At 39.6% G+C, this 27,946-nt stretch overlaps 2 protein-coding genes and 1 pseudogene across 8 annotated transcripts; all 3 read left to right on the top strand.

The window, feature by feature from the left end:
* Positions 1-217: 217 nt before the first annotated feature.
* Positions 218-19,494, top strand: NT5C1B (5'-nucleotidase, cytosolic IB). 7 transcript variants are annotated; one of them, XM_053589719.1, is made up of 10 exons: positions 233-265; positions 2,019-2,107; positions 2,488-2,617; positions 3,212-3,343; positions 4,605-5,099; positions 5,414-5,581; positions 6,914-7,043; positions 10,126-10,248; positions 10,663-10,847; positions 18,722-19,494. In XM_053589719.1, exons 1-10 carry the CDS (start codon positions 233-235, stop codon positions 19,052-19,054), a joined length of 1,818 nt encoding a protein of 605 aa, XP_053445694.1. In that variant the 3' UTR covers positions 19,055-19,494. The 7 variants fall into 7 exon arrangements, with proteins under 7 accessions (XP_053445698.1, XP_053445694.1, XP_053445692.1 ...); XM_053589717.1 differs by having other exon boundaries at positions 2,019-2,108; positions 2,438-2,617; XM_053589716.1 differs by having other exon boundaries at positions 2,019-2,108; positions 2,438-2,617; positions 3,212-3,350; positions 4,606-5,099.
* Positions 6,430-6,526, top strand: LOC128585172 (uncharacterized; annotated as a pseudogene).
* Positions 19,495-22,211: 2,717 nt separating the features above from the next.
* RDH14 (retinol dehydrogenase 14) lies at positions 22,212-27,326 on the top strand. The gene is made up of 2 exons (XM_053589724.1): positions 22,212-22,699; positions 26,273-27,326. The coding sequence occupies exons 1-2, from the start codon at positions 22,310-22,312 to the stop codon at positions 26,888-26,890; spliced, it is 1,008 nt and encodes a 335-aa protein (XP_053445699.1). The 5' UTR covers positions 22,212-22,309; the 3' UTR covers positions 26,891-27,326.
* Positions 27,327-27,946: the final 620 nt, after the last annotated feature.

The raw sequence follows: 27,946 nt of genomic DNA, 5'->3' as shown, positions 1-27,946 counted from the left end.
ACAGACAATGGCTATGACAGGATATTCTCAAATATGAAGAAATATTATTTCTTTATTTTATAACAAAAAGCATAGACAGGTATTCAGAGTCAGCTTGTTACTATGGAATCACATATGATGTCATAAATTTGACATTCTGAATGCAAGGCTAGACTGAACAGGGAACCAAAAGGAAATGGAGCTGGGGAGAAAAGAACCTGCGTAACAACAAAGAATTTCAATAGTTGAAGAAATGAGTCAAACATCACTGAAACAGAAGAAGAAGGTGAGTGCATTAAATGTCCTAGAATCTTTCCACAGAGCTTAGGAAATGTAATATCAGTCCATCACTTACCTCCCTGAATGCTCTACAACCACCAAATAATTTCAGATAGTGGCAACATGTAAAGGAGGAGAAGTAAAGGAAAACATGGAAAACAAGAAAATTAACGTATAGCATAGTAAAACAAATAAGTCATTATTCATTGAGCACATGCTCACATGCCAATGGCAATAGATAAAAACACAGTTGCTATCTTTGAAGAATCTATAGCTTAGTCGAAGGGTGCTCAGTGCTCAGTAAAAGTATCTACAAAAGTTGATGGCAACAGAGACGAACGTTTAATTCTAGGTACTTCCTCCAGGTCACACTGAGAAGAGCATAAGGGTAGCAGCTAGGCAAATACAAGTTGCCTTACATTCTAATAAAGTGTAGAGTGGAGGGCATGCAAGCTGGAGGGAGACAGAGCTACGTCATGAGAATCCTGGTCAGTCTAATCAAATGAATGAAGGCTTTATCCAGGAATGAAGCATAATTCAATTTACATTTTATAAACATCGCTCTAAATAAAGAGGGTGGACAGATCTAGAAGGGGAGAGGGTTTAAGGCCAGGAAACCTGTTCAAAGAGTATCTGCTAAGAACGTAGTCCCATGATATGATCAGAGGCCCAGAACAAGGAATGATAATAGGGTTAGAGAAAAGAAATGAGGTTTAAAATATTGTTTGGAGTTAGAAATGATGGGATATTATGATGACTGGTGTGTGTGTTTGAGGGGGAGGCTGTTGATGAAAAGATTTTATAATTGGTTCAAGAGCCATACTCTGCACTATGTTCTGCAGTCATGCTCCTAACGTCGATGAGATTTTTTCCTAGATGCAAGGCAGACAGCATAAACACACAAATATAGACTGCTATTAGGAACCCTGGTCTAACCTAGAATTTGAGCTTGTTAAACAGATAAATAACACTTAGCTTGATCACATCACAGATACTGAAATACCATGTATACTATCACAAATAACATGAAATGGGACTAATAGTGCAGCGATAAGTATCCAGAATTGAGAATGAAAACATAAATATTTGAATAGGTTTCCAAAAAATGAGTTATTTATTTATTGTACTCTCTTACATAAGTTTTCCTATCAATTTGTTAGTAAGAAACTCATTCCTCTGGAGTGTTCTGAATAATAGATAGTAAGAACAGGAGACATGTTTGTTAATCTGTATGGAATTAATATCCTTGTTTTCAAAAGTCAGACAAACACTGGTAATACTTAGATCCACAGAAAAGTGGAGCTACAGTTATTAAGCAAAAAAGAGAAAAGTTTCTCTTTTATATGGCAAAAGAAAATTTTGCATAAGTAGTGATCTTTAGAGTAATGGAGGGAAAAAAAAAAACTTATTCTGTGTAAGCAACTTCACATTTAAACCCAAATCCTGCCGAGTCCTGAAAAATCCTCCCATAGAATTTCCCACGTTATCTTTTTTAAAAACAATAAATGATTTGTATCTTAAATCTATGAACTCACATTTTTATATTAAAAATTGTTTATATAATTCTTATTTATAAAATATGTGCTATTTTTACTCACACTTGTTAGAACAGGGGGAAAATAATGCCTAAAGTTTATATAGTTTTATTGTTGGCAAAAAGAGAAATTCTGTGTTTGGTTTACCCTTTTATTCTCAAACCTAACTTTTCTAATGCCCCCAAGATTAAAAATTAATAAACATTCTTTGTTTCTCATATTAAGAATGAGACCGGAATAAGGTACTCAAAAGAGAGTCTAGATGGAGAAAAAAGAAAGGATTCTGAGAAATCAGGAGTTCGTCTGAGCACTCAGGTGAGCTGACCCCTGCAGTGGAGGTGAGAAAGTGACAGAATAGAAAGCATAATGGAAAATATTAGGGGATGTGGGAGGGTCCGGGAGAGAAGACCGAGCTGTTCAGATTTGTATTAAGGGCTACCTAATGTCTTCAGGAGGAGGTTAAGGAAAAACTAGGAGAAGCTGGGCCCTACCTTCCCCTCCAGCCCTCACTTCAGCTTGTTCCCGGAGCATGTAGACAGCAGGCTCCTCTGCTCAGCCTATGGGAGGAGAATGGTCTTTGTTCAAATTTGGGAGGGAAAGGGATTCCAGCCATCACATTGACCATTTTCTGCACAATCTTTCAGATGAAGCGTGCAGTCAATCCGAATCACTCGCTGAGATGTTGCACCATGCGGGGTCACCCGTCGTGTAGACGCTGCCTTTGTGCAGCTGAGGGAACAATCCTTGGCCCCTGCCGCACAATACATATTTTTATTCACATGTGCCTGTTGTGGGAGCAGGGCCGGCAGATCACCATGATCAGGGTGAGCAGAGATCCACACTACTGATTTTGGAGGGGCACCCCCTAGGCAATCTGGGGGAGGGGAAGGATCTGGGGAATGGAAACACTTTCACTTGCCTCCCACTGGTCTCCATTCTTATTCCTTCTGCAAGGAATACTTAATGGCCCCATTCCCTGTCAGGCAGCTGCCTTAGGCCTCACAGTAAGCCACCAGCTGCCCTCATTTTTATCATCTTATGAAAAATTGTGCCCTTGCCTTTTAGCATCTATTAACAGGCCTTAAGGGGAAAAGTGGGCAAAAGGGAGGAACAATGGCCAACTCCAGTATGTTCCACAAAAGAGAAGTCACGGGTGAAGAAATACGAGCTATCCAGCATGCTTTTTGGTTTTGGATGTTCTTCCAGGGGAATCTCCATTTTGTTGTTCCACAGAGAAGTTAGGATTGGGCCAGAATTAGAATAGCACGAAGGGCTCCGGTTGAACTCAGAGTCACAGAGGCCAGGGACCTCCCCATGGGTGCTGCTATTTTTAGTGTAACATGGCTCTTTTGTAGGCACATGCATGGAAGGTGTGGGTGGTGGGGTACCACATCCTGGGTTTCTTTTCTCCTTGACAGGGATCACAAGAATTACTGCCAAAGTCTGACTCTCAAGGGTACCTTGTGCAAAATCAATTGTCCAGAACATCTAGAAGCCAGTCCAGCAAGCCTGCGCTTGAAGAACCGCGAAGCAGAAGCAACAGTATCAAGGTAGAAACAGAGATGAAAGGGAGGGGTAGACGGCAGAATAATAACAGTCACAATGGTTAACACGTACTGATGCTTTCTATGCACCAGGCCCTGTCTACGTACTCCACATATTCTAGCTAATTTAGCTTGCATGAGATGCCCCACCCTTATCCCATAAACCCCATTTACCACTGAGAAAACAGAATCACGGAGTATCTTGCCTAAGGTTTCACACTAACAGGCTAGGATTAAAACCCTGTGTCTTAAAGTAGACAGGCTGGGCATTTCCTCCTTTCTTCTTTCCTTCATTCAACAAATATTAACTACCTTTGACTCTCGAAAGAGGGGATGGAAAAGTAACCACAGAGAAAGGTTAAAGAGTGTTAAAATGTGTGGACCTTGTCTCTGACCTAGGCCTGGCCACATAAAGAAAAAAAAGAAAAGTTCGTTTTGAGATTATATATATTTTTGGATCCAGAGAAAAATGGTACAGACTCAGCCATGGGGAAAACATGTATCTCTACCCAATCCCTCTATCTCCTGCGTCAGGTTTAGGTCAATAATCTAGCCAACAGTAGCCCTTGGGATGGTCATGTATGAAACAATCATAAAAACTGACACAATACACAGATGCTCAATAACTTCTTGTCCATCTTGGTAAAGGGGTCCTTTCTCTAGAGTGGTCCCCGCCTGTGATGTGTTCTCACGGACACAGGAAGCTTGGGAAGGTCGGAGGTGATGAGGAGACCTGGGGTTTCTAGCCTGTGGACCTTCCCAGCACCGCTGCACTATTCAATCCGAGATGGGAAGGGACATGCCTGTAGTGTTCCAGCGGGAACGCCAGGCCCAGTTTGTTCTTCCAGTTAACGGGAGGGCACTCACTGAGGCAATGGCCAAGCTAGCTTCATTACCCAAAGCTTCTTGTTCTACCTTGAGGCCTCTGACTGCACAAAACTTTGCAAACTGTGTGCCAGCTGCCCAGGGGTGTGTCCTCTAAGTTCAACATAAACAAAACAACATGTGTGTGTGTTGACAGAGGTGCTAGGAGAAAAAAAAAAAAAAAAGCAGTCACGTGTCTGTTCAACACAAATATCGACTAGCTGGGGCCTAGACCTGTCGGAGTTCCCTTATGCCTATGCAAAGATCGTGCGATGAAGCAGAATTCTTAAGGTGTAGCCCAGGGAACAGGAGGGAAGGGACAGCCCTTTAGCGAAAACTGGGCAGGTACAGGACCTGGGGACCTTGGCTGGCTTTGAATCGAATGCCCCTTTTCTCACAGCAGCCCCCCGACAGCTCCACGACCTCCCGGACGTCATCTGCCTCTCCCAGCCAGCACGACTCTCCTCCGCCGCAGCCCACGCCACCCTCGGCCCGGCAGTCCGCGCCCAGCCAGCCGTCCATACAGCTGGACTCGCAGCCCCCTACGCCCCCAGAGGCCCAGCCCACGTCCCGGCGCCGCAGCTCCAAGCAACACGAGACTCCGGAGCCCAGGATAGAGTCCAGGATGGAGCCCAGGCTGGATTCCAGATCGCACAGCGTCATGCGGGACTCCAGGGAGTTCAAAGGGCGGGAGTATCCGCTCACCCCCCCCATGGAGTGGAAGGCCTACTCCCAGCGTAGAATGTTGTACCCCAGCAACTTCCCGATGGACCCCGACTGTCTCCCCGAAAGTCAACAGCGGCGACAGGAGGAGGATGAGGACGACGACGAGGAGGCTTACTGGGAGTCGGTGAAGAAGTTCTACGAAAAGATCCCCAGCTGCTCGCGTCCGCGGCCGGTGAGCTGCCTGCCGCTCCCGGCCCCCTGGGCGTCCGTCCCCGCAGCATCCCAGCCTCTCCCAGCTTCTCCCAGCCCCTCTCAGCCCCTCCCAGCCTCTCCCAGACTCTCTCAGCTCCCTTTCGCCCCATAGTGAAGACTGTCCCAGGCCCCTCTGTCTAGGGCCCCGACCTCACACAGTCCCAGCCATGGCTGCCCCAGTATCCCAGTTTTCTAAGCAAGGGCCAGCCCGTTTTCTTCCCACCTACTCTGGGTGAGCCCCAAGCCTGATTCCTTCCGGCTGTGTGACTGTTCCCTGGGCGCTCCTCTCCGCAGCCCAAACCCAAGAACGCCATCACCATCGCCGTCTCATCCCGCGCCCTCTTCAACATGATGGACGCCAGGAAAATCTACGAGGAAGAAGGTCTGGAGAAGTACATAGACTATCAGCTCAACAATGAGAACGTCATCCTGACCCCAGGGCCTGCCTTCCGCTTTGTCAAGGTACTCTGCAAGCTGTTCTTGGCCCCGCCAGGAGTCTGAATGGCCAGGCAAGGAGCCAGGACTACCGTGGGGAGCTTGTCTAGCTTCCCTGATAATTCCGAGCCGCCCTTGTCATTCTTGCCCCTTCTAGTTGACCCAGGTCAGTCTATGCCTTCATAAGGGTTTCCAGACTGTTGAAGAAGGGCCTCAGCCCACAAACCTAGAATTGGGATATGGGGCTTCCCCTAAATGGAGTCATGACCATGAGATCTCTAACAGAAGCCTTTGCTCCCTTCCTAAATGGAGTGGTAAGAAGCTATAATGAGTTTACAGTGCTGAGTAGTAGAAATAAAGTACCTTATTAAAATGAAATGAAATTCACTTTGGCTCTTCTGACGCATACACAGCATATTAAGAAAGCCAAGATACTCTTGGCACTTGGCATGATTTTAATAGAGAAGTTAAGGTTCTCTGAGCTTATCCTGAAATGTATAGCACTTACAACATTGATCCCCTACATTATTTATGCAAATATTGCACACTAACATCAAAACCATGGAAAAACAAATGGCATGTCTTCAAGTTGTGGGTAGAACCTACGGTAGCAGCATGAAAGAAAATCACAAGCCTAAAGACCTATGTTTAAAAAACAGATGAAGTGCTCCCTTTGGCAGTACACTACAAAAGTTTTTAGACAGACTGTGTAATGGTCCATTATTTCACTTCAAACAAACATAGTCCACAGCACCTTCCTATTCACCCATGCAAGTTTCAACTAGCTCAGTTTGGTGCTGCAGGGAAGGCTTCATTTGTTTTCATCTGTGTGGATTTTATGTTTCTTAATTTTTGTATATCTCAAAACTTTCATAATGATCCATGTGTCCTAAAATTGGAACAATGCAGAGATAATTAGCATGGCCCTTGTGCAAGGATGATGTGCAAATTCATGAAGCATTCCTTATTTTTTTTACAATATATTTAATTAAATAAGCAATAAAATCAGATAAAAAAATCAAAAACAAACAGACAAGGTATGAAATGCTTAGCCTAATCCCTCTCTCCACTTATCCCCCAGAGATAATTCTGCTGAACAGAATGTTGCAATGATTTTTATTGTTAAATTACCCATGTATTCAATTAATGTTACATTTTATGTTTTTCACTTCTGAGGTCCTATGTATGAGAGTATGAAAACACAAAAATGCATGGCATAACCCTGCCTTAAAGGAGTCATATTCTCTCAGGGAAGTGTTCTGAATTTGAGTTTTACCCTGGTGAGATGCTTTCACTCCAGTCTCACAAACCCCACCTTGCCTGCTCCTCTTTACCCACGTTCGTATTTGTAACCTCCAGGCACTGCAGCACGTCAATGCTAGACTCCGTGATCTGTATCCCAACGAACAGGACTTATTTGATATTGTACTGATGACTAATAACCATGCCCAAGTGGGAGTGCGGCTTATAAACAGCGTCAATCACTATGGTAAGTAAAATAAATACCATGTGGAAGACCAGCTTGTGGCTCTGGAGGAGAGAGGCCATGTTATTTTGCTAACTGTGGCCTAACCAATGCACTGTCTTTGATACTGACACCCCCTTCTGTGGGAGGAATGTTTATTTGCCTATGTCAGAACAAGAGAGGCCATGTTCATTTTTAGCTTGAGCGCAGAGTTGGGCTCAAAGCTCTGGACTTAACTTGTCAAGTGTGAATTTCAAAGTCTTAATCCCAGATCCTGCAATATATTTCTCTGTTTTATGTTTTTCACTTCTGAACTTGACTTCAAGGAGCTGTCAACCCAAAGGCTTTCTCTGTGATCAAACTTCTTGTTCACCACAGATCCGTGTTAAAGGTTTAAAGGTTTTCACCTTTCCTTTCCACTCTTAAAATCTTGATTGCCCTAGCTGCTCTCTCTCCTCACACATCAAATCCATGCCAGCAAAATTAACTTTATCCTTTACGTGGAAAATTTGATTGACTCCTCATAGCATTTCCATCAATGAGTTGAGGACTTTAACAGAAATTTCCCATTTTTTTTTCCATTATGGAATTATCTGTCTTCTTATTTGGGGCACTGGTAGCTTATATTAGAAGTAACATACCCGCACTGTGGGAGGCAGAGGCGGGTGGATTGCCTGAGACCAGTATGAACAGCAGTGAGCCAGAGTAAGACCCCGCCTCTACTAACATCAAGAACATTGCCAGAGGAAAAAGAAAATGAACAACAAAAAAGAGTACTTCAAATGAAGAAGAATGAACAAGGAAGTTGAAATTAAAAAAAAAAAAAAAATTAAAAAAAAAAAGAAGTAACATACCCAATCTTGTGAAGTATATCAAGTCAAAATAAGGTTTAAATTGTGGACATATTTTTAAATAACCAAGATATATTACAAGTTATGTATTTTATATTATATGATCTTAATTACTATGTATAAGGCTGGCATTCCACTAAAACATTTTAAAATGCAGTCTTAAATATATATAACTATTATGAATCCATAATAATAAAAATTAAAAATTCAGCCTTTATGCCATGTGAACAAAAAATAAAAAATAAAAATTCAGCCTTTACAGTGTTATGAATTGAGAAGAGAAAAAAATATATAAAAGGTTTAGCATAGAGGCTGGGCCTGGTAGCTCATGGTTGTAATCCCAGAATTTGGGAGGCTGAGGCTGGTGGATTGCTTTAAGCTCACAGGTTCGAGACCAGCCTGAGCAAGAGCAAGACCCCATCTCTAAAAATAGCCTGGTTTTGTGGTGGGCACCGGAGTCCCAGCTACTTGGGAAGCTGAGGCAAGAGAATTGCTTCATCCCAAGAGTTTGAGGTTGCTGTGAGCTATGACACCACAGCACTCTTCCAAGGCAACAAAGTGAGACTCTGTCTTTTTAAAAAAAAAAAAAAAAAAGGTTTAGCATAGATGAATGGTACATAGTAATCACTCAATAAATGATAGCTAATATTTTTGAAACTCTTAATCTTATTTGCCTAAGTGATTTAAGTCTATCTATCCCTAACTACACTGAACCTATAATAGGCTGGAAGCATAAGGAATCATAGTTATTTACATATTAAATTCTGATTAACTAATTGAGTACAACTTTCTCATGTAGCTCTGTTCATGGAATAACAATCTTCCACCCACAGGACTTAGTTACTCCCCTTCTCTGGGTGCTGAAGGTAATCTGTATCTCTCTCAATTTACTGTGGCATTTATTATATTATAATGAACATTTTACACGCCTGGCTCTTAGTGAACTGTGATCTAGAGAAGAGAAAGGATATTTTAATGATTCCTGAAGTTAAAGTGTCACCTAATAATTTCTTAGTTACTAACTTAATACTTGTTAAGGATTTTTAGAGTATGTTTCTCTGCCATCTATGCCCAATAGCTTAAGTGGAAAAGTGAGAATATTTTGTTAATACCAAAGCAGACACTTCCACACAGACTGTTAATGGATCTTACCTAATCTCTTGATCCATATGGATGATCGACAAACTAGATTCAATATTCTTGTTTATATCATGTGCAGCTATCCAGTTCATCATATATCTAAAACTAACTTTGAATAAGTACGTATTTTATCATATACACAGTGTTATACGCTACATAACTAGTCTCAGATTGTTAAACACTGTTTTCTTTTATAAATAACTCTAGACCGAGACTTTTCTATCTATATCTCTGTTAGTGTTTCAAATTATTCTCTTAGGGTAAACTCCTTAAAGGGGGGGGGGGAAGATGGGGAGGATCCTAAGTCAAAAGGCATAAACCTGTTAAAAGCTCTTGATATGTAATGTCAAATTACTTTCTATACAGTTTGTACCAATTTATACTTTCATCCATAATATATGTGGGTGCCTATTCTACAAACCTCTCATTAACAGCAGGTGTTTTGAAATTGTTTTTTATTTGAAAATAATTTAATTGTATATTGTTTAGTCTGCTAATAATTACACTGAAGATTTCACATCAGAAAAGAGTGACAGTTTCAGATGTTCTGATGTTGTTGTTTTTAGAAAATAGTTTAAATCATAGCACTACTTGTTATTACTATGGGATTGCTACTGAAGAAATACAGAAACAGCACTTAAAATAGAGCCACATATTAACAGGCCTTTTCAACAAGTAGTAGCCTATAATTCAAGGGAAAGTGCACTGTTCCATTGCAGACAACAGTCAAACACTTGGTTTTCAAGTTTTCCCTATGCATGTGAACCAGTGGGTTAGACAAATCTTCAGTTTCCTTTTCTATAATGAATATAATTATACCTCCAGTAAAGCTATGAAAACAAATTGGCATGGTCTATGTGATTATACCTCATAAACTACAATACACCAAACACACCTACCAGTATGTGAAATAACTGAGAAATTTTTCAATATTGGTGCTATGAAAATAATTCTAAAATGCAATTTATTTCTAAAGTAACTTTCATTGAGATTTATAAATGAAGTCATTTAGACTTACAAATAAACTCAGTTATTTCTAAGGTGGCTTTCATTTGGATTGACAGCGTTTTCTCTTTAGTCTTTGCCATGACGAAGTCTTTCTTACCCGATAACAGGTTTACTGATTGACCGCTTCTGTCTGACTGGTGGGAAGAGCCCTATTGGCTATTTGAAAGCCTATCTTACCAACTTGTACCTTTCTGCGGATTCTGAAAAAGTACAAGAAGCAATAAAAGAAGGTATTAGTCTGGTTTCATCTCTCTGGCTAATAAAGAGGTTTGCACTAATGGTTTACTTACATTGGGTTGCACATGAGGTTATGAAGCTCATGTTCATCTTGAATTTTCTGCCAAGGTATTTGTTTTCACATGTGGCAGTCCTTAAGTTTGTTCTTTAGAGTTTTGACTTTCCTAGAAGTGGACATCCTTGGTAATTGTCCTGCCATTCAGTTCACATTTTCCCGACCCTGTAGAAACAGAGGAAGTACAGAGGCAACTGTTCTGAGATACGTGCTTGTGAAGAGGAGTTGAGTCATCAGGGCATAGCTGGCGAGGAAATAAATACAAAGTCTGGGAGGATTTTTTTTTTTTAATGGAAGAAACTAAAACTCATGGCTCCCAGAAGAGTGCTAATTCATCCCCATGATCTGTCAGGTATCGCCTCCGCCACAATGTTTGATGCAGCCAAAGACCTGGGTTACTGTGACACCCAGCTCCGTGTGGCCTTTGATGGGGATGCTGTCCTCTTCTCTGATGAGTCTGAATTTATTTCCAAGGAGCATGGGCTGGACAAATTCTTTCAACATGAGTCACTGTTTGAGAATAAGCCTCTTGCTCAGGTAGGTTCAATGAGCTCTCATTGATTTTAATGCACTTATTTTCTAACATGTAAATACAAATACTTGTTCATTGTGATGGCTTTTAAATTATTTAAGGCTGGCCACTTCTCACTGTCTTACCTTTGAAGCTTTCTCCCATTCTTTAATCCATTTTTCACTTTGAAGTATCAGCTGCTGAAAACATTTTTAATTTTAACACTATTTTATTTATCCTTTTGGAAATTCTAATATGATCTTCTTATAATCATTCTACTCCCTCCAAATTATGAGTAACAGAGGCAAAAAAAGAAAAAAAAAAAAAAGATTACCAATAGGCTATTTCTACATAACAGGCTCTCAAAATAGTAAGGTCATTTCCAATTGGTTAGTAAACATCTTTGTAATTTGTCAGCCCTTGACCTCAAATTCAAAAAAGGCATCACTTAATTGATAAAATCTACAAAACTGAGAGATAGAATTGAATTGAATAAGTTTCAAACAAGTGCAAACTATGAACAACTTACTGAACTGAAACCAAATACTTAGGTTTTTTGGAATCCAACCATGAACTGAAGTGTTAAAGTCAAGGTCTAAAATGAACAAAACCTACAACTTCTGAACCAAAGAAATTTGAAACATCAAAATATTCTTCAATCGTAATCTGAACTGATGGATAATTTAGTTTTACGTAATGAATTTTCCCAAGAAATTTAAGTGTCCCTTTATTTCTCAATTCTTCTTGAACTTAAAATATTGTCATTTTTGCTTAAATATATGAAAGTATGAGTAGACTAATTGAAAGCGAAAAAGTTTTACTACTTTCGGCCACCTTATTTTATAGTGGGCAATATTTACACTGTATGTGTAGGTGTATATTTAACTTCATATTTCCTTTCTAAACAGCTTCTTTTGAAGCCTTGACCTAGTGTTGTGAAATAGTTCAGTATTAACAAATCTTACTATTGGAAGGAAGATTCTTTGTTGTATTTTGTATCAGTCTGTTTTCCAGAAGCTCAGAACCCATTGTTTATTCAGATCCATTGTATATTCAGATATTTTCACCATTACTGAAATGTAGACGTTCTCAAAAAAAAAAAAAAAAACACTTCAAAGAAAGAATTACTTCAGTATTAGAATACTGTTTTCTCGTCTTTCTACTTCTTTTATTTAATTATTTATTTTGCAAGGGGACAGAGTCTAAATCTGTCACCCCGGGTAAAGTACCAGGGTGTCATAGATCACAGAAACCTCAACCTTTGGGCTTAAGTGATGCTCCTGCTTCAGCCTCCCAAGGTAGCTGGGATTATAAAAGCCTGCTACAACATCCTGCTATTTTTTCTATTTTTAGTAGAGACAGGGTCTCGGTCTTATTCAGGCTGGTATCGAACCTGTGAGCACAGGAGATCCACCAGCCTCAGCCTCCCAGAGGATTACAGGTATAAGCTACAGGGATAAGCCAGCCCTAATACACTTTTTTTAGATTCTGCATATATTAGTTCTTGTTTTCCCATGTGTTACCTTGTTCTTTTTTCTGTTCAACTATATTGAGGTATGTTTAATTTATGAGAAGTTGCACATATTGAATTATACATTTTGATGAGTTTGGGCATATACATACACCTATGATACCATCACTACAAACAAGATAATACATATATCTACCACTTTAAAAAGATTGCTTATCCCCTTGCCTTTTTATTTTTGTGGTAAACACGTTTAGCATGACGTAGACCTTTCTATCAAGTTTTTAAACGTACAATGCCACATTATTAACTACATAAGTACTATGTTGTACAACGAATTCTAGAACTTAGTCATCTTAGCATGGTGTCTTAGCATATTCATCTTAACATGTTGCTGCAAACAGTAGGATTTCCATGTTTTTAAAGGAGGAGGAATAGTATTTCACGGTGCATATAGACCAAGTTTCCTTTACCCATTCCTCTGTTGATGGGCATTTGAGTTCTTTCCAAATTTTGGCTATTGTGAATAGTGCTACAGGAAACATGGTTGTGCAGCTATCACTTCGAGATCCTGACTTCATTTCCTTTCATTCAGGAGTGGGATTGCTGGATCACATGGTAGTTCTATTTTTAATTTCTTGAGGAACCTCCATTTTGTTTTCCACAGTGGCTGCACCATTTTACATTTCTACCCACAGCATACAGGATCTCAAATTCTCCACATCCTCACCAACACTGATCTTTTTTTTTTTGTTACTAGCCATCCTGACTGGCATATAAAGTGTTATCTCATTGTGGGTTTGCATTCCTCTGATGATTAGTGAGGTAGAGCACTTTTTTCATATACCTATTGGCTATTTATATGTCTTCTTTACAGAAATGTTTATTCAGCCCTTTCCTTTTGCTAATTGTTATTTTTATTTTGCTATTGAACTGTTAAGAATTCCTTGTATATTTTGGAAATTAATGCCTTACCAGATGTATGCTTTGCTAAATATTTTCTCCCATTCTGTCAGTTACTTTTTCACTCTATTATAAACTGTTTCCTTTGCTAATCAGAGAGTTTTTAGTGTTATGTAATTCCACTTGTCTATTTTTGCTCTTTAAATCATCTTTTTTCTTCATTTAATACTTGAAATTCTTGGTTTGGTGCCCATAGCACAGTGGTTACTGCACTGGCCACATACACAGAGGGTGGCAGGTTTGAACCTGGCCCAAGCCAGCTAAACAACAATGACAAATGTAACAAAAATAGCCGGTTGTTGTGGTGGGCACCTGTAGTCTCAGCTACTTGGGAGGCTGAGGCAAGAGAATTGCTTAAGCCCAGGAGTTTGAGGTTGCTATGAGTTGTTACGCCACAGCACTCCACAGAGGGTGACATAGTGAGACTCTGTCTCAAAAAAAAAAAAAAAAAAATACTTGAATTATGAAGCCCAACTCTCGTCATTACAGAAATACCCAACAAATGTCTAGTTAAGTATAGTTGTTTTATTATACAGTTTCTCTGCCAATGTAAGAAATGCTATTTTGTTTTTTCTAACATAGAAAGGTTGGCTTTCCTATAAAGGCTGGAAGGCTTTGCCAGGTGTATTCTGCTGATGAGAAAGAAGTTAGGAGGTACACTTCATACCTAAGATGTTCAAGGAAAGTGGTAGTGGGGGCCGTGGTTTGGTTATGGCAATGTCTCAACTTTCTCAGCTGGAGGTGGTCTGAAAGTCACCAGAAAAATGATACAGCTGGAGAGGATTAATTTGACAACGCTCCGTGTAGCTTTTGAACCTCTAATCTCCATGGTGGCACAGTGACAACATAACTGATGTCTCCTCATTTGACCTCTCTCCATCTCCATCTCCATTATTCTCCAGAATAATGGTCCGTACCTGTGTGTGTTTGGGAGGGGTTTAATAAGAGCTATTGAAGTCTAATTTATGTATAGTAAAATTCATCATTTTTAATGATAGTTCTGAGTTTTGATAAGCATATTCAATTGCAAGACTTGTAAAAACCACTGCCTGCACAGAAATAATTAACATTTTCATAAAATCATAAAATTCCTTCCTCTAGAGGGTTTTATTTATTTATTTATTTTGGTATTTTCTAGATGTCACAAAATGGAATCATACAGGATGCAATCTGACTTTTTTCATTTACATAATGTCTTTGAGATTCATCCATATCATTGCTGTTTCGCAAGTTTGTTCCATTAATGGCTAAGTAATATTCCGTTCCATGAATGAACCACATTTTCTTTATCTACGTACTTACTGAAGGACATGTAGGTCATTTCTAGTTTTTGTAATTTACAAAGAAAGCCACTTTTTAAAATTTTCATACAAGGTTCTGTGTAAATGTAAGATTTCATTTCATTTCTAAATACCTAGGAGTAGGATTGCTGGATCCTGTGTTAAGTGTGGTGTAACTTTGTCAAACATTGTATTTCCCAAAATACAATGTTTTGCATTCCTGACAGCAATGGACAGAGATTTTGTTGCTTTCATCCTTGCTCCCTTTCAGCACCCGGCTTTCTCTGTGTGTCTGTGCCTCAGAGAAGGTCTCCACATCCTTACCCCTCCTGGACTGTTGCTTCATTGTCCCTTCCTGCCCTTTCTCCCTATGATTTAGGGATGAAGATTGCTCCTGGATCCTGCCTTTCTCATGATATGCGCTGTCTGATGGTCTGGGTTCATGTTTCTTCTCTTTCATCCAGAGCTAAAAGAGTTATTCCTTCATCTTTCCCCAGAAAGGAATCCACTTTTTCCCCCCAAAGTGGATTTTGATTCATGTCCTGAAAGATAACAGTGTTTGAAGCCCTTCGACAGTTTGAGACTATTGTTCCTTAGAGTCTAAGGAACCAGGTGCATTTTTAGTCTCTGCCCAGAGTGGCAGGGGCTCTCCTCCTCCAAGTCTGCACCTGTGAGGATGGCTTTCTTCTCTCGCTCTCCTGCCTTCAGTGTTTCTCATCAGCACCTTGTGAAGTTCATGCAGAAGCCTGAAAGAGGGTGTGCACTTCTTGTATCTGTGGACTCCAGGTCTCTGCATTCTCTCATTAGTTCACTCCTGTCCCTTATCAAATTGTTTCTAAAAAAATACTTAAATTTTGATACTTCCTTTAATAGTGTCTGGCATGTCTTTCTTCTGTGCACTGCCAAACATGTGCCAGTTCTTACATCCAGTCTCTCCTTGAAGATGCCTGTTTTTCCTTAGATTTCATACTAGTTATTGCCCTGTGATGTTAGCTCTCTGATGGGCTCAAGAAAGCTGAGGGCTTTTTTTTTTATCTGAGTTTTTCTTGTTACTGGGTGAGATTATAGCCCTTCTAGAATTCTATGTCTTAAGCAGATTCCAAATGTTTTAAATGATAGTATTTTTGAGTAACTTTTGCTAATATTTCTTTTTTATATGTATATTAAATCATAGCTGTGTACATTAATCAATCATGGGGTACCATGTGCTGGTTTTATATACAATTTGAAATATTTTCATCATTTTGCTAATATTTCTATATTTTATTGATATATTATATAATTGCACTACTATACAAATATACAATTTATAAAACATATCCAAAAATAGAAGTAAAAGAGGATGAAATGGATGCCTCGTTTGAATATGGTGACATACACTCAGCTTTCCCCATTTCATCCCTTTGGAAGTTATTGAAAAGCAGCAAAGAAAATACACCCCTCTGTGTTTCAAAGACAAATTGAAAACCAGGATGGCTGCTGCCAACACTAATTACAACAACTTTATTGCTGTTGCTGAAAAAAGTTTTTTTTGTTTTTTTTTTCCACCTATATGTATGCTTCTGACCTTTGGAAAGCAAATTTATTTTCTTTTTCTTATATGTAGCCTTAGAGAAGGTAAGTCTAAATAAATGATCACACAATGAGTAAGATTACAGAACAAAGGTTGTTTCCATGACAGTAGAGAACTGAGCCTGTGTATTGTGAAAATAAATCAGAAGGAATCCCTTTGACCTTTCCCAGAAAACCACCAATTATCTGAAGGAAAAGCAATCTACTTCAGTATGAGGAATAAAAAGAGAAGCAGCATTGAACATATACAAAAGTACAATGAGGAAAAGGCAGATAAGAAAAAAAAATAATGAAATCTCAGATACTTTTTTTTCCCCCAATCTTGAGATACTTTACTAATAACAGATGAAAAACTCTCTCCAGAAAAATTTGCTGCAGTACAGGTAAAGAATCCATCTAAACATTTGTCATGACTTTTAAAAATTTAAAGTAACATCATAAAGTAGAAATGCAATAATCAAGGAAGAAGCAATGAAACATGAAATGGTAGAATGCTGTAAATGAGAATTGGAAATAAAATTTTAGAGAGACAAGTGACAGAAATAAATAACAGGTAAAGAAAAACCTAACACATGCATAAGTGGAAACCCTGAAGGCAAATACTGAAAGTATATTGAGGGAGAGGATGTTGTGGTTAAATCTAAAGATCCAAATTTCTATAAAAATACAAATCAAAAAAATCCCTAAATTATTATATTTCAATACACACATCAAATTATTAAATTATTAAGGAATAAATGCCCAACATTATGTGACAAAGAAATACATACAAGGTATCTCAAAAGTCACCCCTGAAATCACCATACGTGGGGAAAATAGGAAATTGAAGCTAAATGCATCTTTATTTACAAAATATTCATTACAAAATTTTACAAAGAGGTGGTAAACACATAGAAAATAGTTTGTAAATATTTTGTAAAGTTTTAGGATGAATATTTTGTAAATAAAGCTACATTTAGTTACAATTTCCCATGTTTCCCATGTATGGAGTCTTTAGTGGTAATTTGGGGAATACCATGTAGAATCAGAAAGATTATCACTGAGACATAGCTCAGTGGAATTATATGACTTCAAAATGAAGGAACAATGTTTTCGGTTGACAGTCCACAAAGGACAAGCACCATAAATGCTAGAAGGGATTGGAGGTGGGGTGTGGAACCAAGCCACTGCCTTTAAGTTTCTTAATAGTAAAAGACAGTGGAGCACTACTTACACAATCTCATGAAGTGTGAACATAAACCACAAATTTGATATTCAGGCAAAAGTTCATTAAATACAGAGAAAAGAGGTATGGTTAAGAACATACTACACTCTTAGGGATTACTTCCGTAAGATGTTTTTATGAAAATCAGGACTAGAGAACAAATTTCAGCCAATGTGTGGGTAACTGCAAGTACAAAAGTACAAATGAATATAGAACATGTTTAGCCATAAAATTAAAGCTAAGACAATTGTAAGGTTTGGAATGACAGAAAATAGAAAATAATTATGTGTTCAAAGAATGTAGAAGTTAAACAACTAACAAAGAAAGGAAAACTATGGGGAAAGAAGGTCTATGGAAGATTAAGTATTGTGATAGCTTTGGTTACAAAAGCAATCAAAGGATGAAATATAAAGGTGATAAGCAGAAATAAAAGAATATTTAATAATGAAGTGAATGCACTGAGAAAGATTAAATGACTAAAAGTAGATGGTGGAGGAAAAATAGAAGATTAGAGAGACACAGGAAATATCTTAACTTTATTATTTACCATTGGAAAGAATAAATATTAGTAGATTTGGGATGAAAGGTTAAAGTAATGAAAGTATTCAATAGAAGGAAATAATGCAAATCTTCTTAAATCTCAGAAGAACCATCCATACACACATATAAAGAAGGCAGACACAAGCATGGAAACTTTAGAGACTTTAAGCATGGAAAATGCAATGAAATTGCAAGATAGAGAACCAATCTCAGGTATATTTCTAATATAAATAAATGTAAATGTAAAATTCAACTCATCTTTTAGAAAAACTTTCAGATCAGATCACATAGAAAAATCCAATTTTATGCTCTGCGAAAAAGAGAGAGAGAGAGAGCCAGAGCTAACTGTTCAGAAAGGCTGAAAATGAAAACAAGTGTGAGGATATACAAAGCCACGGTAAAGTACAAGACACAGTTGGATTCAGGCCAAAAAAGCACTGAACTGGACAAAAGAGTCTCATATTTCATGAAGTTAAAACATGCAATTCACAAAAAAGAAATAAAAGACTAGTGCTTTTATTGACTAACTCAAGTTTTTTTTTAGAGTGACCATCTATTCCAGTTTGCCATAGACAGACTAGGTCGGTTGTCTTGGTTTATTTATACAACATCGTTTCACACTTAAAATATCTGGATTCAGATGATAATCAAGTGAATCATGTGGTAATCCAAGGTTTATTCCAGGAATGCAAAGATGGAGTTGGCTGCCCATCAGGAAATATACTCACATAAATACATGAAGTTTTAACATTGTGCTATCGGTCTTCTAACACGGCATGCCATACCCTTTTATAAATTCTTATCCTCTGTTTTTTCAGCACTTACTTTGTTTGGCTCACTAGATCACAGCTCTGATATATGTTCCTTTTACAGGGTCCCTTGAAAGGCTTTCTGGAAGACTTAGGCAGACTGCAAAAGAAGTTTTATGCCAAAAATGAACGGTTACTTTGTCCCATCAGGACCTACTTGGTAACAGCAAGGAGTGCAGCCAGTTCAGGCGCCCGTGTGCTGAAGACCCTTCGCCGCTGGGGTCTAGAGATAGACGAAGCTCTTTTTCTTGCTGGAGCTCCCAAAGGTCCCATCTTGGTGAAGATCCGTCCCCACATCTTCTTTGACGACCACATGTTCCACATTCAAGGGGCGCAGAAATTAGGCACCGTTGCAGCTCATGTACCTTATGGCTTTGGTCAAAAATACAACCCTTAGGGGAGAGGGAGGAGAAATAAAGCAGTGACAGTCTGGTCTTACAGAAGCCAGTTCTTCGACACTCTAAAGTGATTAGGTATTTCAGTAGACTGGACCTCAGAACTTAGCTCGTTTGCAAAGGTTTTCTCTTGATTTTTTAGAAAACATTTTTAACCTCTAGTTACCCTTAAAGGTAACTTTTGAGCAATCAGTACTGCTGAATGCCACTACACATGTCCCATGTAAGTCATAATGATGACACTTTAGGGTAAGTTTAGAACTTCAATGTTTGCATGTTTAAGGGGTTGTTTCAAAAGCTTATTTAGTTTCACAAAACCTTGCTCATTTTTGGATGTCTGTAGATGGAATGAATTGTTACCCATCATTATTCTAAAAAGTGGTCTTCAAAGGTGGAATGGGTATGATTAAGTCATTCTTGAAAACTAAAGCTTTTAATTCTGTTGCCCCTATGACCAGCTTTTTAACTGATGCAAAGTGAGAATGCATTTCACCTGCATATGTATTCCAATTTTGACATTGCTTATTTAGAAATAAATCACCTGATTGTTCTTACAGAGTACTTTCTAAGAGGAGCTCTAGACCAGTGGTTCTCAACCTTCCTAATGCCTAACCTATCCTAATGTGAGGATATATAAAGCAACTGTAAATATAAGACAATTGGATTCAGGCCAAAAAAGCACTGAACTAGACAAAAGAGTCTCATGCTTCATGAAAACTTCATGCCCTTTAATACAGTTCCTGTGGGTTTTGACCCACAGGTAGAGAACCGCTGCTCTAAACAGAACCTCTTGAGAAAGACTCTTTGAAGCTTACTTGGTGGGTTAAATTAGCCCCCGGACCACAGAGCTTCATATTTGACCCAATGTTTATATGGGAAAAAAAAAAAAAAGAAAACATGTTGGCCATCACTTCAAAATGTGACATGAAGTGTTATATTTTGGCCCTTCATCATCTTTCTATTTTGATTTTTGTTTCATTTTCAACAAAAATGTATTGGTTATTAACCATAAAATTCCATATGTTAGGCACAGTGAGCTGGTTTTCATGTTACCTTATTTTCTAATCAAATTAAATGTTTGTGACATAGTAATATTATTACCTTCCTTTTTATCAACGAGGAGCCTAATATTCAGAAAGACTGATAGCTTGCATATGGATGTGGGGCTAATAAGTAGTAAGACTAACAATCAAATTCAGATCTTACTTCGAAAGCTGTATTATCTCCTTTCCCCTCTTCCAAACAAAGTTGCAATTAATTTCATGGACTTTGGGTCCATCCAGAAAGATTAGTCAGTCCATTAAGTCCCATACATAAACTACACAGCACTCACACTGCAGGTCTAAGGTAATTCTTCTCCTCCTCTCTTCTTCACTGTCCCCAGCTCTCTTCATCCTTGCCTCCATCTCTACTCCACCTTTACATACATATTCCACCCCTGCCTCTACTTGAGAGAAGACCACAGCTGAAACATAACTTTTGATTTGCTTCCTAATTTAAGCCAGTCCAAAATATTATCAGTTGAGGCATGTGACATTTTTTGAATACCTACTGTTTTCTAGGTGTTCTCCTAGGTGAAGACAAGAGGGACTCAGATATAACTCTCTCCTTTAGGAAAGTTAAAACCTTCTCAAATCTGGTAGAGGAAGCAAAATATGCAAATTCAAAGTGACAACACTAGATCCTCAATGCCAGTAAAGGTAACACATGAGACTGGGGAAACAAAGGTATGCATAGGCTGAAAGTGGCTGGAAAGAGACTTTTGGTGGGCTTTGAAGGATGAGCAAGATGTAGATGAGCAGGAAGAGAAAGAGGAAACAGATATACTGGGGATTCAGTGAATTTGAGTGGCAGTTTCAACTGAGGATAGGGTGGAACAGGGCCACCTGTTATGGTTCCTGTTCCAGGTGCTTTGTCTAATCCCCAGTGATAGTGCTCTTCCTCACCCTTGAACTCCATTCTCAGTACTCTTAAGAAACCTTTTGGAATCTACCCCTTTTCTCTTTGTATTGTGACTATTAGTTACATGTTACATCTTTCACAAATGTAAGGGAGCAGAGGGAGTTTTATCAAAATTATTCAGAAATTTCATTTCAAATGACACAATTTGTGTCTCTCTTGCCTTGTCCTGACGAATCTGGAATGAGTGGAGTTTGAAGGTAAGAGATCTCTGCACCATACAATAAGCACCCAAGGGCAGAAATGTAGTCCTATTTCTCTGTGGCTCTCACAGGGCACAGTTGAGGCCTAACACAATTGTATGGAGAAATAGATGAATGAATGACATCTTCAAGAGCAGCTTTGTCTAAAGCTATGAAATCTGCAGCTTGAAGATGGGCCTCCATGGTACTAATCTCTGATCTTTATGAACCATTTGATAGTCTACAAAGTATTTTGTCCCGCATTCCTACATGTAATAGTCTCAAAGAGAAGGCAGGGATGTATTTTTCAATGGGTCTGCTCAGAAATATACGTTTACAATTAGTCCAAGTTACTTATCCACTGTGTTCTCTCCCAGTGTCAAATAAGATCATTGAGGATGACTTTTTCTAGAGGGACCAGTGTCTCAGTGGTCTGCTTCAGTGATTCTCAATGCGTGGTCCCCAGATCATCATCACCTTGGAATATGTTTTAAGCACATCCTTAGGCCCCATCCCACATCTATTGAATGAACCCTTTGTTTTGCTTTGTTTGGTCTTCCCACACGTGGCCATCAAACCCATTGTATTTTCAATCCATTCATGTTGCTAAACTTTTATCTAATCTACGAAAAAAAAGGTCCTTCCTCAGAATTCAGTTGGGCTGGGACCATTCTCCAGAAGTGAAAGTAAATTGAATGGCGTTTATAAGTCACAGAAGCCCTTAAAGGAGAAAACACTAAAAGCACTGAAGAGTGGCGCTTTTAACCCAGCCTATAGTGAGATTTGTAAACTCAAAGTATTCATTTGGTATTCCCAATGGGAAGGCTGCCACCCCTCTGGAATATCGATGGTTATGATAATCCACCCAGCCTCCACCTTGCAGCTGGGAACAGGGTCCACCACTGAGGGCACAGGACTCAGAGCGCTCAATTCTCCCAACCAATCAGGTGCTCACACGAGGGAAACTACAAGTCCCGGCATGCCACGCGCGCATCGTTGGCGACTGACTGACCGCACCCCAAAGTGTTTCCCGGGCAGGTGGCAGCCTTCATTCTGGGAAGGCGGCGGCTCCGGAAGTCCCGCGCAGGGGCCGATGGACCCTCGAGCCCGGCGGCTATGACCTTGGCTACCGCGGCGGCATTATTGGCCGCACTAGGTGGGGCGCTGTGGTTGGCGACCCGTCGGTTCGTGAGCCCCCGGGTCCAGCGGCTGCACCGAGGTGGGAGCCCTGGCCTCATGCACGGGAAGACCGTGCTGATAACAGGGGCGAACAGTGGCCTGGGCCGCGCCACAGCCGCCGAGCTGCTGCGCCTGGGGGCGCGAGTGATCATGGGCTGCCGGGACCGCGCGCGCGCCGAGGAGGCGGCTGGCCAGCTCCGCCGTGAGCTCCAGGCTGAGGAGTCCGGGTCAGACCCCAGCGCCGGCGGGGCAGGCGAGCTTGTCGTCAGGGAGTTGGACCTCGCGTCGCTGCGCTCGGTGCGCGCCTTCTGCCACGAGATTCTCCAGGTGTGGGTCTCGCGGGGCGAGCTGGGGAGGAGGTGGGAGGGCTGGGGCCGGGCTCGCGGTAGGAGGAGCCTGGGGGCCTGGGCTGAGCCGGGCGGGGGCGGCCCCCGAGTCCAGGGGTGTGACTGAGACTGCAAGGAGAAAAAACAGCTGTGAAGTTGCTGGCTTGAGAAGGACAGAGAACTGGGAGGGTAGTCTTCTGTCCTCCAAGGAAGTTGAGAAAGAATGGGCCCAATAGAAAACGGTTAAACAAATCAGTTTCTCAGTCTGTCCCTGAAGTAGATTCTCCAGGCTCTGAATTGCTTTTCCCGTGTCGGTGAATCTGCACTAAGCCACGTCTTCTGAACCCAAGGGCATTGGGGAGAGTTGCTTAGATCTTCCTTTCTTTTTCTTCTTCATCTCTTTCTCTTTCCTTTTCCCCCTTTCTGTGTCCCCTTTCTTTTCTGCTGGGGTAGAGTGTAGCTTGCTGCCACCCATAAACTCAATAGCATCATCCTTAACAAGACTCTGGCCTGCTTTCCAATGGAATAAAGGGGACAGAAAAATAGTACCTAGCTTTTATTAAAGGGTCACTGTGTGCCAGGAGCTGGGCCAAGGGAGACGGATACTCTTTTCTTCAAACGCAATTAAAATGCCCCCAGGAATTATTATCTGGAATCTTCTCAGTGATCCTGCATTATTATACCCATTTTACAATGTGAGGAAACTGAGGCATAGGAAGACTAATTATCTCTCTTCTACCCTCCTCCCTGGCAGTGAGGTGGGAGGATTTCTTTGTGCAGATGGTAAGTATTCCACTGAATATCCAGTTGGTTTCTTAAGTAGTTAGACCTATACAACCTAGTTCAATATTTATGTCCTATGAACTTAGTAGCCGTTAGACAAAATAATACACATATTTGAAAAATAATACTTTTCTTCTTAACCATAATTACTAATGGGAACTTTGTGCCAACTTTTCAAACATTGGAATGCAGTTGGACACTATCACCCACAATTGCTGTTCTACATTGATTTTTAGCATTGTACTTGTTTTTTATTATACAAACTGTTAACAAGGTCTAAAAGGTCAGCTTCACAAAGAAATGATTTCATTGAAAGGAAAAGAGTATTATATCGCTGTGAACCACCCGTAGCTAGGATTTTTTGAGATATTGAGCAGAATATCATTGTGTTTCTCTCTCGACAATCTAAAATATTCCACAGCACCCTAGCAGTTTGGTACAGTGCTCTACAGCACCCTGAATCTAAATTCGGGAGCAGACGCATTTGTATAGAGTTGGGTTTTTTAATTTAGCATTTCATTATTGTGTAACACAAGTTAAAAAATAAGAAATACTACGTTAGAAGTGGGATTTTCTGTTCTTCATTGCAATGTAAATGGAGCTGGGTGTGCTGCTTCTCATTGATGATACCTGTGATACTTTGCTACTTTGACCTCTTGAGGCAGAAGCTATTAAAAGGTAGGGACCCAAGGAGATAATTAAGTTGTCCTTGCTCCTGAGTATTTACGTTCCTGGTTGGCTCTGAAATTCAGTGACTATAATTAGAAGAAAAAAAAAAATGGAAGTGTAGATTTCCCACAAGTTGGTATTCTTGGTATTTATGTCGTTTATCTCCTAGAATTTAAAAAACAGTAAATGATAAAGTCTTAAAATAACACATGCCCAGCAAAGAATGATGGCTCAGTAATGATTAATTCAGGAAACCCTTCCAAAGGATTAGTGAAAAAGAACACTCCTTTCTTTCCCCCATCGGTGAACTCTTGTCTTCTTTTTGAAGTTTGACCATTGGAAAACCTAAAGGTGCTTAGATAGACCAGAATGAGAAATAGTTAATCCTCTGACAGGTAGGCTTTGATAACAGTTGTGAAATTTAACACATTTTTCTTTTCACTTAGCCTTGGGCAAGAGGCCAGTGAAATTTGAAATTTGAGTTCATGCTAATTTAATCCTGGGTCATCACAGAGTCCTTAGACCTGGAAGGTGCTGTGCGTTTCTTTTTCTTTATCAGGAGTCACAGAGGAGCCATGAAAGAGCTGGAGAAGATCAACTCACTTGATAAAGCAATGAAAAACCTTCCCTATGAGACCAGTCTAAATTTTAGGACTTTAACTTGGAACAATGCAGAGAAATATGGTCAAAGTACAAAGTTCTCACTATATAGATCTCCTAATTTGGGGCCACGTACAGCTTGAAAGAGATTGTTTTTATTTAGAGAAAAAAATGACTGGTAGAGGTTAAAGGCATTTGTTGACCTACCTTCACACATTTATCTTTGTTGTTACTATTTACAAATCACTGCATTGTTCTGATATTTTTATATTACCTGTTCAATTTTGTTTCTTGATCTTCCTTTGATTTATTCATGATGCTCTCTCTAGTGTTAAGTTTGCATTCTTGACTTTTTCTGTTTGTTTGTTGCAGTTTTAAGGAAATGACTTGCAGTCTTTTCATCCCCTTGGTGGCATTTATTCTTAAGAGAATGAAGAATAAAGCAATCATAATGTTGCCTGTGGTTGATACCAGTGGCTCTGTGGATAAACAGTGCTGAATGTCTTTTTTTTTTTTTTTGGCCGGGCTGGGTTTGAACCCATCACCTCCAGCATATAGGACCGGCGCCCTACTCCTTGAGCCACAGGCGCCGCCCAACAGTGCTCAGTGTCTTACGCTGTCTGTGGTTTCTCTAGCTTACATTGCCTCACTAGCTGTATTTATAAATCCCAATTATAAAGCCAAGCTAGAATGCTAATTAAGAGAAGGGGACCTATATGAAAAGATTTCATCTTCAGATCTGATCTTTGTTTTGCCACTTAGGAGTTCTGTGATAATGGGCAAGTCACCCAGCTTCTGTACTTCCACTGGCCTACAGAGTTGTTGGAAGCAGATGTGGTAAAGTGAAAAAGCACAAGATAGGCCCCTATTAAGCTTGCAAAACTTTTGTTTTCTAATTTTCTCTCAATTGTGGGAAGCACATAGCATATTATAGAATTTTAGTAGTTTGAAACAATCTTTAAATTTTTTATTATAGGAACAATTTTTATGATTTTGTTAATGATCTCAGTATTAACATGACAATTCCCCAATGGGTATTTTTCTAGTTCAACTGAAACTAAAGGAAAAAATCTGGAGTCACAGGAGTGCTTTGTCCCTAAATTGACTGTATTTCTGTTTTAAGAAAAACTTTTAGTGAATTCAAAGTATTTGTATTTTAAAATATTATAAAAGCATAAAATTAGAAATCATGTCTTAGATTGAGTTTCTACATATCTTGGCAGATAACTGTGGATATCTTTTTGCATATCATTTTAATAAATGAGAAAGAAGAACTGTTGAGTAAAAGATTACAAGTATCAGTATTTATTGGAGAAACATTCTTCAAAGGAATGAATCCCTCTTTTCACTAACTAAAACCAAAATTGCCAATGTTTCAGGAGTTTTCTGATCCATAGGCCAACAACTGAAATTAAATACTTTTAGTCTCAAGTTCCGCTTTTTATTAAAACTTATCATGATGAGAAAAAGCAATAAAGGGCCTATTTTCTTACTTCTGCTATTCTCTTTTTGACATTTAAAGGAAGAGCCAAGGTTGGATGTCTTGATCAATAATGCAGGGATCTTCCAGTGCCCTTACATGAAGACCGAAGATGGTTTTGAAATGCAGTTTGGAGTGAACCATCTGGGGCACTTCCTACTCACCAATCTCCTCCTTGGACTCCTCAAAAGTTCAGCCCCCAGCAGGATTGTTGTGGTTTCTTCCAAACTTTATAAATATGGAGATATCAACTTTGAAGACCTGAACAGTGAGCAAAGCTATAATAAAAGCTTTTGTTATAGTCGGAGCAAACTGGCTAACATTCTTTTTACCAGGGAACTAGCCCGCCGATTAGAAGGCACAAACGTTACTGTCAACGTTTTACATCCTGGTATTGTACGGACTAACCTTGGGAGGCACATACACATTCCACTGTTGGTCAAGCCACTCTTCAATTTGGTGTCATGGGCTTTCTTCAAGACTCCAATAGAAGGTGCCCAGACATCCATTTATTTAGCCTCTTCGCCTGAGGTGGAAGGTATGTCAGGAAGGTACTTTGGGGATTGTAAAGAGGAAGAACTATTGCCTAAAGCTATGGATGAGTCCCTTGCAAGAAAACTCTGGGATATCAGTGAAGTGATGGTTGGCATGTTAAAATAGAAGCAAGGAGTAAAAGAGCTGTTTTTGAAATTGGGTATCAGTTATATCTGTGATCAGGAATGATATGGCTTGAGCTCTTGCTACTTGTATAAAAGACAGTTTTGGTTTTACAGTGGCAGTGCTGAGAGGTACATGTGGGATATTTTGAAGTTTTTGAAAGGTTATTTTTTGGATAACAATTTCAGCGAAGATGTTATATATAATATAATAAATAATAAGTATAATGAACAATCTAATTTTAATTCAGAAATTATAATTTGGCAAGCATGGATGATAAATATTGAAGAATTTGTTAACTTAAAATACTATCTTAAGAGACTTTTCAAATATGTTTGAATTTCATGGCCAACCCATGCTGGGTTTTGTGTGGAAATAATATGCTCGGTCTGTGGACACACATCTTACTTGGAATAAATTTACTGATGCAAATTCTGAACTGTGTATGTCTTTAGAGTCTTCACTGAATACAGCCTTTATCACGCTCAGCCGCTGCTGATCTTACATACTATCTGAGGTGATATTTCTAAAACCCAGATCTCTGTCATGGTGTCACATCCCTTCTTGAGAAAGTGTTTTCTTAGACCTTTTTTTTTTTTAATCTGCAGAATTTCTTTCTTTCTTTTTCTTTTTCTTTTTTTTTTTTTTTGGAGACAGTCTCACTATATCACTCTCGGTAGAGTGCTGTGGTGTCACAACTCACAGCAACCTCCAACTCTTGGGCTTAAGCGATTCTCTTGCTTCAGCCTCCCAAGCTGGGACTACAGGCACCCACCACAATGCCTGGCTGTTTTTTTTGTTGCAATTGTTTAGTTGGCCCAGGCCACGTTTGAACCCGCCACCTTTGGTGTATCTGGCTGGTGCTGTAACCAGTTTGCTACAGGCATCAAGCCTGCGGTATTTCTTATTCAAAGAAAGTTTTTTGCGGGCAGCGCCTGTGACTCAAAGGGATAGGGCACTGGCCCCATATGCCAGAGGTAGCGGGTTCAAACCCAGCCCCGGCCAAAAGCCACACACATGCGCAAAAAAAAAGTCTTGCTCAAATGTAGAAGCTACATG

Source organism: Nycticebus coucang, chromosome 4 (genome assembly GCF_027406575.1).
Source record: "Nycticebus coucang isolate mNycCou1 chromosome 4, mNycCou1.pri, whole genome shotgun sequence".
NCBI classification, from domain to species: domain Eukaryota; kingdom Metazoa; phylum Chordata; class Mammalia; order Primates; family Lorisidae; genus Nycticebus; species Nycticebus coucang.
This window is presented reverse-complemented; position numbering and strand designations above follow the sequence as displayed.

What these genes read in the sequence shown, in the direction of transcription:
- NT5C1B (XM_053589716.1), top strand. Translation starts at nt 233, where the DNA reads ATGAGTCAAACATCACTGAAACAGAAGAAGAAG. An exon ending in CACTGAAACAGAAGAAGAAG is followed by an intron (nt 266 to 2,018) that starts GTGAGTGCATTA and finishes TCTCATATTAAG; the next exon opens with AATGAGACCGGAATAAGGTA. An exon ending in CAACAGTATCAAGGTAGAAA is followed by an intron (nt 3,351 to 4,605) that starts CAGAGATGAAAG and finishes TCTCACAGCAGC; the next exon opens with CCCCCGACAGCTCCACGACC.
- RDH14 (XM_053589724.1), top strand. Translation starts at nt 22,310, where the DNA reads ATGACCTTGGCTACCGCGGCGGCATTATTGGCCGCACTAGGTGGGGCG. An exon ending in TCTGCCACGAGATTCTCCAG is followed by an intron (nt 22,700 to 26,272) that starts GTGTGGGTCTCG and finishes TGACATTTAAAG; the next exon opens with GAAGAGCCAAGGTTGGATGT.